Genomic DNA, 14,514 nt, shown 5'->3' with positions numbered 1-14,514 from the left:
CAAGGAAGTGGCCCCAGCACCCGATAATCTGAGCAGGAGAAGCCTCCTTGGGGTTGACTTACGGGAGCCTGCCCCCGACCCCTGCAGGGAGACTGCCCCCTGAGGGCGCGTGGTGATGTGGAGAGAGGAGGTGCTGGGCGGAGGACTGCACAGCAGCCAGGGGGCTGCCCGCCTGGGGTCTTACCCTGCTCACGCTCCCCCAGCTTTGGGCCTCAGCTGTCATGGTGCTCGGGTGGGTGCACAGATGCACCCCGGAGACACGTGGGCCCCGCAGGGCGTGGTTCCGGATTCTTTTTTCTGGCCACGCGGTCATTGTTTCAGTGGAAAGCTTTTCTCTGCAAACCGGGATTGGTGGTCAGATAACCGGAGCGCTCCCTGGTCTTGCTTCCTTCCAGCAAATGTTGGTGCGGGTCTCTGGTTTTGGGGGAGGGGGAGCCCCTCCTTTCCCCAGCTGGCAGACCGAGTCCCAGCTCAGTCCTGTCTGCCACTCCCATAACCGGTGTCCGCTCAGAGCCTGGGGCCTGAGGAGGCCAGCAGTGCTGCTGCGTAGGAGACAGATGCTAAAACGGGCCCCCGCCTGAGCCCCGGCGCGTCCCATCCCAAATGAGAACAGGCCTGGTCTCTCACCCCAGGCGGGCCCCTGCATCGGGGACTGGGGAGACCCGTCCCGGACCCCGAGTGTCTTGTATGGCTCCGGGGCTCGGGGCAGCTCGGGCACTGATGACCCCCTCTCCCCGCCCCCCCCATCTTCTCTCCCCTTAGGTCCTGGCCTGGCCTTCATCGCCTACCCAAAAGCCGTGACGATGATGCCGCTGCCCACATTTTGGTCCATCCTTTTTTTCATTATGCTTCTCTTGCTTGGACTGGATAGCCAGGTATGTGTAGAGCGAGGGGATGGTCCCCAGGCAGGTCTGCCCCTGGGCGAGGGAGGAAAGGCCCCCCCAGAAACCTGGTTCTGGCAGAGCCTCCCTCTGTGCTGTGATGAGCTGGTGGCAACCCCCAACACACACACACACACACACACACACACACACACAGCCTGTAGCAGCACACACACACACACACACTCACACACAGCCCACAGCAGCTGCAGCCAGCGAGGGTTCCTGGACCCCGGGGGAGGGAACAGCCCAGGGGGGCAGCAGGATGTCATCTGCGCCAAAGCTTGAGCCTTTGACTCAGCGGGGAAGAGAGAGACAGTCTTGGGTGTGGGCCCAGGGGTACAAGGAGAAGGGCGAGACCATAGTTGGTGGCACGCGCCGCGGAGCACAGAGCCCCCGGGAAGGCCCCAGTGGGACCCAGCACACAGGCCGTTCGAGCAGGCGGCCGACACGGCTGTCCGGGGCGTGAGCGGCCACTGACAGTCCTGAGCGCAGCCACAGAAGCTGGAACCGGGCTGTGCTCACCACCTCCTGGGGCACGTGGATCAGCGAGCTTGGCCCCCACAGGGAAACCGAGCCCCCAGAGCCTCGCTTAACCCCCCCACCCTCCCCACACAAGCAGGACCCCCCGCTACCCTGTCGTCATTCCCTGCGCCTCTTAACCCCCATGTCCCAGCCCTCCAGGGCTTAAGCCTCCCCCTCCCCGGGGTGTGTCCGCGTGTGTCAGCCGGGGCTGCGTCTGCCTTTGGAGTAACTCAGTTCCCAGGCCCACTTGCCCCCACAGTGTTGCTTTGTTGAACACGTTTCTTCCACCCTTGCCTCAGTTTCCTCATCCGGTAAATGGATACGATTGTATCTTTGTTGCCTTAGGTGAAACGCCAGGCGCGCTTCCTGATTGGAAGCAGTAAGTGGTACCCAGAGGACGTTAGAGCGAGCCCCTGGGACACCTTTCCCTGGAAATAGGAGGGGGCAGTTAGGGTGTGCAGGGCAGACTAGTCCTGTGCCCAGGGCCACCCAAGGGCCTCCATCTGAAGTCAGTCACTGACAGGCAGCCTCGTGTGCCAGCTGGGGGTCCAGATGCCTCACAAAAGTCTGGTCAGCTGGGGCCCTGCGATCAGTAGGGGCTCTACCCCTTCAGGAGAGAGCCTTGCCCACCGTCCATCTCCCAGGCAGCGGCCTCGAAGCCAGTGAACAGATGGGCCCCTGGGGACTCAGGACCTGGGAGGTGGGAAGTCTCAGAAGGTCAGGCAAGGGAAAGAGGGTGGTCTGCCAGCAAGGTCCAGAGCAGAGCGGAGGGTTTGCCAGAAAGAAGACTAGGATTAGCAGAGAAGACTGAAGGAAAACATTTGGGAGACGGGAAACAAAAATAACTTGAGCAGTTGTTGATGAACTGAGCTGTGTAAACAGCGAGAGGGCCCCATCCATCAGCCCTGGTTAATGAGCTTGGCCTTCAGAGGCCCCCAGAAGCCAGCTTTTATAACCTCTTCCAGAGCTCTCAGCAAAACCCAAAAAAAGAAGACAGAAAGAGGTTAATAAATGAAAAAGCAGGCCATCTCCAGACTGGCCTCTCGGGCTCTGGAAGGGGCCCGGGTGGTTATTCATTAGATTTCCCCTGGGAGGCAGGTGGGGCCTGGTGGAGGCTGTGTGCCTCGGAGCCGGGCCCCCACGGCCCTTCACTTCGGGAAGCCTGAAGCTCTCCAGGGCAGCGTCGCCCTGAGCAAGCTCTCCTGGTTCAGAGCATGGAGCTCGCAGCACCGAACGACCTGCCTAATTGACGCATCAGGACCGGGCGTGGTGGGATTTGAGCCCTGGGATCCCTCTGCTGCACCTGTGTGAACCTGGGAACGTGGGGGAAGGTTTTACAGTCACACCACCACCAGCCATGATAAGGGCCTGCCCTGTGAGGTGTCCACTGGGACCAGGCTCCACGGGCCACGTGTGGGAAATCCTATAACGCAAAATTGACCCTCTTAGCCATGTTTGAGGGCTTCCCCAGCGGCTCAGAGGGGAAGAACCTACCTGCAAAGGAGGAGACGCTGGTTTGATCCCCGCATCAGGAAGATTGTCTGAAAAGGGGAATGGCAAACCCCTCCAGTGTCCTTGCCTGGAAAAATCCCACTGGACAGAGGAGGCTGGCGGGCTACAGTCCATAGGGTCGCAAAGAGTCAGACACGACTGAGCGACTGAGACCCATTTGTAAGTGCTTGTTCGGTGCATTAAAGACACTCACGTCATCGTAGCCGTCACCAGCATCATCTCCAGAGCTTTCTCATCTTTCCAAACAGAAAGTCTGTCCCCACCAAAACCCCCCTTTCCTCCGGCTGCCACCTGGCTTTTCAGCATCAGCAGGATGCGCTCACTTTCCAGCGAATGAAGCGGTGGAGGCTCTGAGAAGATGGGCTGTGGCGCTATTATCTGAGTCAGGTCTGGAGAGGCTGGCGGAGGGGGCATGGTGCCCCCAGGACCGCAGCAAACTCGGCAAGAGGGGCTGGTGCTGATATTGGCCCTGACTCTCAGCGACCCGGGATCTGCCTGTCTTTGATTTTCAAATCTCAAAAAGGGAAAGAACCTCTGTCTCTGACTCCTTTGCAAGGTTAACGTCAGAGCTGCTGGTCTGCTCTAGATCACTGGCAGTTTAGACTCCGCGCCGCTTGGGTCTGAGCACCTGCCCCCTGTTCTCTTGGGACCCCTTCCAAGAGCTTCTCGGTCATCGTTTCTCTGAACTCCCGGCCCCTTTGAGCTCATGGGAGGGACCTGCTGCCGTGTGTGTGTTCCCTGATTCTCCCGTGATGCTTCCCAGAGAAGCCAGCGGTTGGCCATGTCTTGCAGGAAGGCTGTGGGAGCAAACCTCCCAGTGTCTGTCCCAGAGGAAAGAGCCGACGGGTTGAGGTTTTAGCTTTTGGATGTCGCGTGGACTCCGATGACCTCAGAGGGCGTGTTGGCTGGCTGAGCCGTTTGGCTGTGGCCATTCCAGCTAAAATGTGTCAGCGTGCCCTTTCACCCCAAATTGCACCTCTGGACTAGTGTGCTGCGGATGGCGGTGCCTACAGACAGACATGGTCCTGCCCAGGTCGGCCGCCACGGGAGCTGGAATCGGTCTGCGGGGCACCTTCACTTGAGGTCGTGAAGCCACTAAGATCCTTGCGATACGTACCCAGGGGATGGGGTTAGTGCCCCCGTCTGAGAGCCGAGGCGGCTCCATGAACTGGTGTGGAACGTTCCCCAGCCCAGGATAAATTGTTAGGGGCAACGATGGGAAGGTTTAGAAAGACCGAGGGTCACCCTCGAAGGTTACCTATGGACTGGCCTTTCTATCACCTTTGGGAGCCCAGGGATGAGTTCCGGGAATCGTAGGCAGCATTGGACTCACGCACATAGGCCTGTGGGCGTGCATGCAACGTGTACGAAATCCTCCCGTGGGGCCCACGGTCCCCACAGGGTTAAAGAGCACCAAGTGTCTTCAATCTGGGAACTGAAGCCCAGGCCTGCCTGGGTCACCACCCACAGCTCACGTGCTGCTGTGTACCTGGCCCGGCTGGGTGCCCAAGGCCCAGAAATAGGAGTGCACCACCTCTGCTTCCAGGAAAACCCAGACGCAAGCGGGAGGTTGCCTGCGTTGACACACCGGCCAGCAAGTGTGCCGGGCGGAGGGGCCTCAGGGGCGTGGACTATCTGGAGAGCCGTGCAGGGCCCACCAGGCCTGGCCCGAGGGGCGGGACTCAGCACGCTGAGCCCCTCCACGGCGGGGACGCGACCCCACCCCTCTCTGAGCCAAGGGGTTGCTGGCCTGCTGCTCACGGCTCTCCTTCCCTCCCCAGTTTGTGGAAGTGGAAGGACAGATCACGTCCTTGGTTGATCTGCACCCGTCCTTGCTAAGGAAGGGCTTTCATCGAGAGATCTTCATCGCCTCCATATGCTGCGTCAGCTACCTTCTGGGGCTGATCATGGTGACCGAGGTAGGTGGCTCCCGCCTGGCATGAGGGGACCACCCCCGCCCCCGGGAGGGCCCTAGGTGCTCTGTGTGTTTCCCAGGTCAGTTCAAGGCCACACCGCCCCCCTGTGCCCCCCTACCCAGTGGCTGGATGAGAGGGCCCGGCCGACTGAGGTCTTCTCTCCTTTGGGGGTCCCACCCCACCCAGGGGCAGCAGGAGGTGACTCACGACCTCGCTTTCCAGCCAGACGCCCCTCCCCACTTCCATGTTACCCTGGCCACACCGTGGCCACCTGCCGCCCTCCTGCCCTCCTCGTCCTGAGAAGGGAAGGGGCGCTCCAGCTGAAATCCCCTTTGACGGCAGCTCCATCCCCACCGCTGTGGGCAGTGGCCCTTCTCCGGCCAGTCTGCAGGGGAGCCGAGCGTATGAGCCTAGCCTGGGCCGTGGGCTCATCTCCCCAGCTCTCACCACCCATCTCTCCTTCCTCTCCAGCACAGGGTTGCGTTCGACCCCCAGATCAGGATTTCACGTCCCCAGTCTTCCTTCCCGGAACTCAAAATAAATGCATTTCTCGAAGTGTCTGTAAGAAACACCCCCTGAAAGGCAGATCACAGGTTCACACACCGAGCAGCTCGATCTCGCTGAAATCTCTGTTGGCCACCGAGGGTTTTAAGCCCCTCTGTTGGAAACAGGCTTCAGCGAACCCATTCGTTTTTGTGCTAGGAAAGACATGTTTTGCTTTCGTTTATTTCTGTGTGTGGCTTTTTAAATTAAGTTTTTACTTTTTGAGTTAAATTAAATTTGTCATGCCTGGAAAGTCCCATAGATGGAGGAGTCTGGGAGGCTACAGTCTATGGGGTCGCAAAGAGTCAGACACGACTGAGCGACTTCACTTTCTAATCATCTTTTAACACAGTTATTTGGTCCTCATGGCCTCTCCCCAATTTCCACCCCCGACCCTGGGCTTTCTGTTTCTTGTTGATGGACCAGAACTCTTTATATATGGAGGCACTTAGAGGCCAAATAGCAAATTCTTCTCTGGCTTTCTCTTCGCAGGGTGGCATGTACGTGTTTCAGCTCTTTGACTACTACGCAGCTAGCGGTGTCTGCCTTTTGTGGGTGGCATTCTTTGAATGTTTTGCTATTGCCTGGATATATGGTGAGTAGAGACGTTTGCCTACTTTTCTCAAGTCTCCCCTTCGGGCTTCTTTCTTTAGAATCTCCAGAAACAGAATTCTCGTGGGAATTTCATTTTGAGTCAAACACAAAGGCCGTTCCCTGCCTGGACCCTTCTTCTCCAGGCTCCCCTTTCACCACAACTATGAACGTAGCTACCTGGAAGCTTCTCCCCAGGCTGAACGTTCAAGCTGTGACCTTGACACACACAGAGCTTGGCCTTGCAGGGGTCTGTCTTTGATGAACCACCCCTGGGGTCCAGGAATGGTCCATTCCGACCTTCTCGAGTCCTTGGGACGGCCACAGCAGGCTTTGGGACCCTGCCTGAGGTGGCCGGTATCTACCCAGTGACCCGTGAATTTCAGATCCTTTCAGATACACGCGTGCCAGGTCTGTGTGGTGTGGAGGTACACACACCTGGGTGAGGCCCTGGAGACACCCCCTCCTCGCCCCACCCCGACCCCACGGCCCTTGAGCCCCTGCTGTGGGGTTCCCAGGGCGGATGCCACGTCTGGGACGCCGGATCACCGTCCGTCCGCCTCTGACTCTTGCAGGCAGCGATAACTTCTACGATGGGATTGAGGACATGATTGGCTACCGGCCGGGGCCCTGGATGAAGTACTGCTGGGCCGTGGTCACCCCGCTTCTCTGTACCGTGAGTGTCCTTCCACGTGGCCGTGGGCAGCCGTCCCTACCCCAGGGCTTGACGGTTTCACCCACCCGCCCGCTGGGAACTCGGCGTCAGCTCAGTGCTGGCCTCCGACAAACCCGTGTCAGCAGGGCCTCGGGGCAGGGGTCGGGCTGCCGCTGTCCGCTCAGACCACGGGGAGCTCAGAGGGTAGACTGTCCCCCCTGTTTAGGAACCGGGTGCCGGGGGATCCCCCGGGGATCTCTGCCTCCAGGCCACCGTGTCCCTTTTTGTGGGGCCCCTGTGTCCGCATTTGTTAAGCAGGCCGACCGACGTGGGGCTGAGAAGCAGTGGCCGCGTAGGCCGCCACTTTACCCCCGGGAGTGGCTGTGCCTTTTTTCACCTGAGCTGCAGACTGCCCCCCCCCAAAATGCCAGCCGCTGTAGCAGCCAGCGGGCTTCCCAGATGGCACCAGTGGTAAAGAACCCACCTGCCGACGCAGGAGATGTAAGAGACACGGGTTCGATTTTCCCCTGGGTCGAGAAAGTCCCCTGGAGGAGGGCACAGCCACCCACTCCAGCATCCTTGCCTGGAGACTCCCCGTGGACAGAGGAGCCTGGCGGGCTGCGGCCCGTGGAGCTGCACAGAGTCGGGTGCAAGTGAAGCGACTTGGCACCTGGGCACACGTGCATGTCTGCGGTTCATCGTAAGGGCACCCTGAGGGTCCTGCCCAGCTCCGCCCGGGTGGTCAGGGGCACAGCAGGAGTTCTCTCTACCACTCGAGCCACGTGGGCAGCCGGGATGCAGAGAAGATGCGGGAAGGCGGTCCCGTGGGCAAGAGCAGCCTGCCCAGAGGTCCCAGGGGGTGCGGGGTGAGGGGCTAAGACACTGGGAGGAACCGGGGGAGCCGGAGCATGGCCATGCAGGAGGGGCAGTGGGCAGGGGGCCGGGCATTGCTGGCCAGAGGAGTGGCTCGCGTCCGGAAGGCCCTGGGGAGCGGCAGGGGGTTCTGAGCAGGGCAGCCGCTCCATCAGCAGAGGCGGAAGAGTGTAGGCCCCTCGGGTGGGCCCCACCCTGGCCCCAGAAGCCCCTGACCACCGCTTGTCTCCCCACAGGGATGTTTTATCTTCTCTCTCGTCAAGTATGTGCCCCTGACCTACAACAAAGTCTACAGGTACCCCACCTGGGCCATCGGGCTGGGCTGGTGCCTGGCCCTGTCCTCCATGGTGTGCATCCCGTTGGCCATGATCATCCGCCTCGGCCAGACCGAAGGGCCGTTCCTCGTGGTGAGCACCCAGGGCCGCCCAGCCTGGGGGATCTGGGCCGGGGGCAGGATGCTGAAGGCCAGCCAGCTGGCAGTTTGCTATGTGACCTGGGGCGCCGCGCTGGCCCTCTCTGAGCCCCAGGCCCCTCCCTGGCCCTGCGGCGCGGCTGACGCTGTGGGCAGGAGATTGCATGGTGGGAAGATGGGGCAGCAGCTTCAGATGCCAAGATGAGAGCCAGGGCTTCACCCCCAGAGCAGGGGGCCAGGCTGTTTCTGAGACAGGAGCTGGGGGGAGGGCTGAGCCCAGCCCACGCTGGTGTCCCCCTTCCCAGACCGGCGGCCCCAGTTGCTGCCAGACCCTCGGAGAGAGGCCACCTCTGCACCACTCAGAAGCTCTGGCTCCAGGGTCTCTGCCCCCACGGGTCTCCCCCCCCAATCCCCTGCCCACCCCCCCGGACCCTGCCGCCATCCTCTCTGAAATTCCTCCAACAGTCCTGGAGACTGCAGGCCCTGGCTCTTTCCAAGAAATCCTTTTCTTAGACTTTCCCTTAACCTTTGGGCTTGGGCTGGCTCCAGGACGGCACTGTTTTGTTCTGGGCTGTTTTTATTGTTATTCTCTTAAAAATCTGGAGCCAGGATGTCCGGGGGCCCTGGCTCCCTCCTGGGCTGGGCAGTTTCCTTGTGGGCAGGGGACTGGTTGTGGGGGGAGATGTCGTTGGTTGGGGGTTGGTGGGGGTGGTGGAGGGGCCAGGCCTTCCCGAGACAGAGGAAGTAGGCAGGGGTGTGCCAGGGAGGAAGCCGTGCGGCTGGGGTCTGTCTGGGCCAGGAAAGCCTCTGGGGTGTTCCTGCCGCACTGGGTCCATTGTGTTTCCTCAGAGGCCACAAGGAAGGACCCCAGGATTCAGCCAGAATGCTGAATAGCCCTCTCATTTATCAAAGCACCGACATAATGTGCCTGGGACAGATCCAGCCCCTCCCCCAGGAACTTCCAGGAATTCCTCTTGCCACCCAGAGGCTGAAGGGTTAATTGGCTGACTTGGATGGCAGTGCCGAGTGCTCAGCGCTCATAGCTGCCACAAGAGATCACTGCCTTCTGTCCCTTGGAAGTCTAATTTTAAAATCCTGCTCCATCTCAAGTTTAGAGGTTGGGCAGAGTGGGGTTGGTGTCGGGGAGGAATTCAAGTCCACCCCCCGGGTCACATCCGATCCTCACCCTCCAGACCCAACTTGACAGTTCCCCGAAGTCCCCTCCTCTGAAGGCAGCCGGCCTCCACCCACCTGTGTTGGCCTCCAGTCTGGTTCCTCCCAGGCCCAGGCAGCCGCCCCAGCTGGGGTATGGGGGGACTGGGGGCAAGGGCTCGGGCACCATCCCAGGAGGTGGTCAGGCTCCCAGTTCTGGCGTGCCCCCCACCCCGGGTTATCAAGGAGATGTGGGCCTCGGCTTGCCAGATCTTGTGGTTTTTAAAGAACAGGTGGAAATTTGGACTTTCAAACGAAATATTGTAGCTTTTACCAAGGAGCTCTTGAGCCTTGATATAAACCTGCAGTGAACGTGGGTGCCGAGACAGGGTTTCCTGTTAACCGCTGCTTCCTCTTGAAGCCTCTGAGTGGCCACCGGCAGGAGGTGGGCTGGGTGGCGGGAGCCCTAGGTCAAGTCTCAGCTCTGCTTTGGTTTCCTGGGTGCCCTGAGAGGGGCTTTTTTTCCCCCTCACCCATCCCGTGACCAGGAAACCTGGGGAAGGACCAGCTGCCCTGCGCCAGGCGGTGGTCCAGCCTCTGGCCTCTCTGATGGGCAGGGCAGCGCAGACACAGGCAGCGTGGTCCCCAGGCCCCCAGCGGGGACGCGGAGAGGGAAGGACCTGTAGCTTGTGGAGATGGGGGAGTTTGGGAAGGTTGGGAGCCATGGGAAGCTCAAGAGAGTCATCCAGCCTCGGGCATACGAACTGCAAAAACTCAGCTGCTTCGCAAATCAGGGAGATAGCAGGGACAAGAATCCCAAGGAGGCGCATTTCAGCTCTATGGGGGAAAGAGTGTGGAGGCATGAGTCCGCTGGTGCTCAGGTGTGTAAAGCAGGACTTGGCCAAGAAAGCTACCCGCCGGGAGCTCTGCCCTCGTTCAGGGCCTGGGGCACCTTGGTTCAAGGCCCCTGTTTGCCAGTGGATGAAAAATGGGAGGTGCAGAGAGGGCAGGGGTTTGGCGAAGGTCACACAGCCCACTGGCAGGAGGTGAAGAGGGAAACCGCAGGGCCTGACCCATCGGCCCACACCTGCCCCCTTCCTTCTCCAGAGACTCAAGTACCTGCTGACCCCGAGGGAACCCAACCGCTGGGCCGTGGAGCGCGAGGGGGCCATGCCCTACAGCTCCCGCACAGCCGTCAACAGCACGCTCAGGAAACCCACCCACATCATCGTGGAGACCATGATGTGAGCTCTCTCCAGCGGACAGGCTGCTCTCCTGCTGTTTACTAACATTAGATTCTCGTAGGACCAGGTTTACAGAGCTTTATATTTGCACTAGGGTTTTTGTTTATTTTTTCAATTGTCACAGAAAATGTCACTCTGTGTGTGTGTGTGTGTGTGTGAGCGTGTGCACGTGTGCGTGTGTGGTGTTGTGTGTATGTGTATTTCCTTTTGATTTGGGGATGTTTTGTACAAAAAAAAGCAAACCCACGGGCAGCTGTCCGGGGCAAGGCAGAACTTTCATACGGAATTAGATGTATTTTATGGGGACTTGGTAAATTTTCTTTGTATTTTTTTTTACATGTAACTATGTACACACATAGAGATTTTCAAACACTTTCACCACTTGAATAGCTCTTGCCAGCAATAGATCTCGTTTTTAAAAGCAATCCTTTGGTGCTTGTGCAGCTGGGAGAAGGTTCTGCCTCCCACCCCCCACCAGAGCACTGGGTGGAATTTTAAAGGTGTCGTACCTGCAGTCCTGGTTCAAGTGAAGCAAACAGCTATCTGGCCAGACCCTGGGGGGCTGGAGAGAGGAAGGCACCTTGTGACGCTTATCTTAGCCAGCAAGAGAGATGCCCAAACCATAAACCAACCCCTCAAGTAAAGGGACTCAGAGTCCACCGAGGAGGCCCAATGGCGAAAGTCTGAGAAAAGGGAGGGTCCCTTTTATTTCAGGATTGAGGGTGGATAGTCAGGGCGAGAGGGAGAGGCATCCTTCCCTGGGGTGTCCCCTGGAGTGAATGGAGGCTGGCCCCGTAGGAGCTGGGGGTCTTAAGGCTCCGGACCTCACACGGATGGGTCTGTTGCCTTAGAAGGGGGCTCCTGTCAGCTTCCGGCCGACCCCGCAGCTGGCATCTCTCGAAGCTGCCTGTAGGAGAAGCATGGTGTATTTGGTGAGGGGCGAGGGGTGAGCCAGCGGACCAAAGGATGTGCGCCCAAGTGCCCGGATGGGGCCCAGTGTCAGGGAAGGGGATGCTCCTCCCCGCCTCTCTCCACCCTCAGCTTGTCCTCGTCTCCCAGAGGCTCTTGTTGAAGACCCCGGCCAGGGGCCACCCTGGCGCCTAGCAGGGAGTGCCAGGAGCAAGCTGTCACTGGGGCGAGGTGCTCCCCAAACTCTCCTGCGAGCTCAGGCACGGGTGCAGCCCACGCAGGTCACGTGGGAGCTAAGGTAGCGCTAAGGTAGCGCTTTCACCTCCTCCCCTGCAGAAGCCGGGGTCAGGCATGCAGTAGGTGGGGACTGCAGGCAGAGGCTGAGTCAGGGCAGGCACCCTCCAATGGGCGCCCCTCTCTGAACCAGGACGGAAGGCACCCCACCTTTAGAATCCCGCCCAGCTCGCATCTGGACCTAAACTGTGCCATTTAAACAGACACTTCCAAACGGCATCGTGCACGAAGGGCAGTGACGCCTTGGGGGCTGTGGAGCGCGCGGTCCAGCTCAGCGTTCAGAGCAGGGGCTCTGTGAGTCCTGGGACCCCCTCTCCCCAAGGCCGGGCAGGGGTGGGGCCTCAGGTGTCACCCTCCCAGGGGGGAGGGGGGACTCTGAGCCTCCCATCTTTGGCGTGTGGTCGCAGTCCCCTGTCTCCACGGCGTATACTCTGCTGAACAGCGCCCCATCCTCTTCCAAACCGTCGGCGAGTCTGCGTTCCCATCTCGCTGTGTGTTTATGGTTGCCACTGTGTCTGAGTCGAGGGTGGTGTTTTTGTTTTTTCCCAGTTTTATCGAGTAGCAATGTGACTTATTCTCCTTTGTCTTATGGAACTTTAGTAAACTAACCACTGTCAGTGACTGGGGACAGGTCATGTGCAGGGGCTCGGGGGTCCTTGGACCCCGGCGAAAGGCCACAGCGTTTCGGGATGGTTGGCAAATCGCAACATTCTGGAAAAGGCCTGAAAAAGGCCCCTTCTTCCACGATTCCCAGACCAAATTCTAGACCAAAGACACACGCAGACCAAGTCCCCAGGCCCCGCCTGGAAGGAAGGTCAGCCACTCTCCCAAACTGGGTCCAGGGCGCCTGGCCCCAGTCGCGAGCCTCCTGCCTGACCCCCTAGCTCCTGTGTATCCATAGAACTCAGCTCTGTGAGTACTTTTGTAATGAGGTGTGCCTCTGATGTCTCCGCATAAAGGAAACTTGTCATTGGAGCTCATGAGTCTGGTTTGCCTGTCTCTGGGCAGCCCGCCCCCGAAACCTCCGCCCGCGCTCTGCCTGGGACGGAATTCTGATGTTTGCAGCCAGATCTGGAAGGGAGGCAAGAGGGAGGCTTAAAGGATGTTTCTAGGGGTGCAGAAATGGGGACGGGCCCCAGGACAGTCTCACCTGGGGAGATGCTCCACGGAGCTGGGCCTGCCTGGGCCCTGTTCATCACTGCAGCCCCCAGTGATGGTGAGGCTTCCTGGGTCCCCCAGTCAGCGCTCTCATTGGCAAAGGGGCACGTTCGCCTTGAAGACCAAAGACCAGCCTTATGGCAAAGGGCATGCTCTGTGCCCGGAGTCCGGGGACCCTGTGAGCGTCCTCAGGGGCCGGCTGGACCCCAAGCTGCAGTTCAGTGGGACAGGCAGCCCCGGCCCCCCTGGCCCCCAAACCCAGCAGGCCTCTGGGAGCCAGGCGTTGGGAGGCTGGGATGCAGGAGACGGCGGGATCTAGCCTGAGGCCACATGGGACATTCGCAGCCATCACAGAGCAGCCTCGGATGGTTTCTGGGCCCTGGGCAGCTCCCTCTGCAAAGCCTCTGGCGCCACATTCTCACCCCAGGTCCCCAAGACGGTGGAGGAGGGCAGTGTAAGGGGAAAGGGGGTCCTACTCAGCCTGGCCCCACGTCCCCGGGTGCCACACAGCGATCAGGGGCCCAGCCAGCATCTCCCAGCCCTCCCCCCCTCACCATCCCTCCCCACCCCCAGGCCTCAGAGACTGGCCAGGAAAGAACCCAAGGGAACCCCCTTGAGGCGGCCAGAGGTCCCATCCAGCCCTCAGACCCAAGGCCAGGGGGGCCAGGCTGTCCGCGTGGACGCCGAGAATATCACTGTGCAAAAAACCCAACAAGCACAAAACGACACAGCTCAGGCATCAAAACTCGGAGAGGGGCGTGGACACCAGGTGCCAGGGAGCAGCCTCTGTCCCCGAGGGGCGCCCTCTCCAGGGGTGTCGCTGCAGACACGTTCTGCTGTGTTCCCTGGGCAGGGGGCTGCTGAAGCATCTTATGTATGTGACTTCAAATTGACATGTCTGCTTCATTGTGTGGTTTTTTTTTTTTTTTTACCCAATTAATTTTCAAATCCCTAGCAACTGTGACTGTATTTAGCACAAGAGAAAGCTGAGAACGTGGGTCCTTGCCTCCTTCCAGAAATGTCTGGTTCATCAGGACTTTTTTTGAAACTTCAAACTATTTTTAAGATATTTTAAACTTTTGTAAAAGAAAAAAATATATATCAAGCAACAAGAGACTCTTCTGAGGAGCATTTGTATTTGAATAAGATCCTTGGTGTGTAATTCAGTCTCGCTGTATACAAGCTTTTGTGTATAAATGTTTTCTGATACGAATCCCTGTATTTTGCAGGGTGTTTCTTTTCCTCTTTGGCTTTTTAGATAACTATGTTTATCAATATTTTAAATTCATCTTTGCTTTTTTTTTTTAGAGGAGTTTGTAATCACCTATAACATGAAAATAAAATTTCCTTTTAAAATCCGAAACGTGTGGGTTCCATTCTGACACAGCCGTTTCTCTTTATGTTTAGCAAGCTCTTTACCATTTACAGAGGGCTTTCAGCCCTGCCCCGGGGACATTCCTCAGAGCGGGGTATTATTCTCTTAGGTTGGAGACACTGAGGTGAATGTTCTGGAGTCCCAGCTCTGGTTGGAAAAGAATTTCCAGGCACGGAATATTTCAGAAAGGAGTGGGTTTATTGAGAACAGATAGCAGAGATAATGAAGGCAACAGACCAAGAAGAGCCGAGGCAAGGTTAGCAGCCAGTTCTTATAGTCTCAAGACAGAAAATTCCTGCTGGAAGGCTGGCATTAGGTGATTAGTTGGGGCTTCCCTGTGGCTCAGACGGTACAGACTGCCTGCGATGCAGAAGACGTGGGTTCGATCCCTGGGTTGGGAAGATCCCCTGGAGGAGGGCAGGGCTACCCACTCCAGGATTCCTGCCTGGGGCATCCCATGGATGCAGGACCCTG

At 58.7% G+C, this 14,514-nt stretch overlaps 1 protein-coding gene across 11 annotated transcripts in view; it reads left to right on the top strand.

Moving 5' to 3' along the window:
- Positions 1–14,028, top strand: part of SLC6A6 (solute carrier family 6 member 6) — a 97,799-nt gene extending 83,771 nt beyond the window's left edge. For 9 of the 11 annotated variants that reach the window (XM_069561034.1, XM_069561038.1, XM_069561037.1 and 6 more), the window contains 6 exons: positions 763–875; positions 4,700–4,837; positions 5,870–5,972; positions 6,544–6,644; positions 7,733–7,903; positions 10,168–14,028. In XM_069561034.1, coding sequence (XP_069417135.1) covers positions 763–875; positions 4,700–4,837; positions 5,870–5,972; positions 6,544–6,644; positions 7,733–7,903; positions 10,168–10,308 — 767 coding nt within the window. In that variant the 3' untranslated portion in view covers positions 10,309–14,028. The remainder of the gene's footprint in view (positions 1–762; positions 876–4,699; positions 4,838–5,869; positions 5,973–6,543; positions 6,645–7,732; positions 7,904–10,167) is intronic. The other 2 variants (XR_011250745.1, XR_011250746.1) reach the window with 1 other exon arrangement.
- Positions 14,029–14,514: the final 486 nt, after the last annotated feature.

Source organism: Ovis canadensis, chromosome 19, assembly GCF_042477335.2.
Source record: "Ovis canadensis isolate MfBH-ARS-UI-01 breed Bighorn chromosome 19, ARS-UI_OviCan_v2, whole genome shotgun sequence".
NCBI lineage: Eukaryota > Metazoa > Chordata > Mammalia > Artiodactyla > Bovidae > Ovis > Ovis canadensis.
This window is presented reverse-complemented; position numbering and strand designations above follow the sequence as displayed.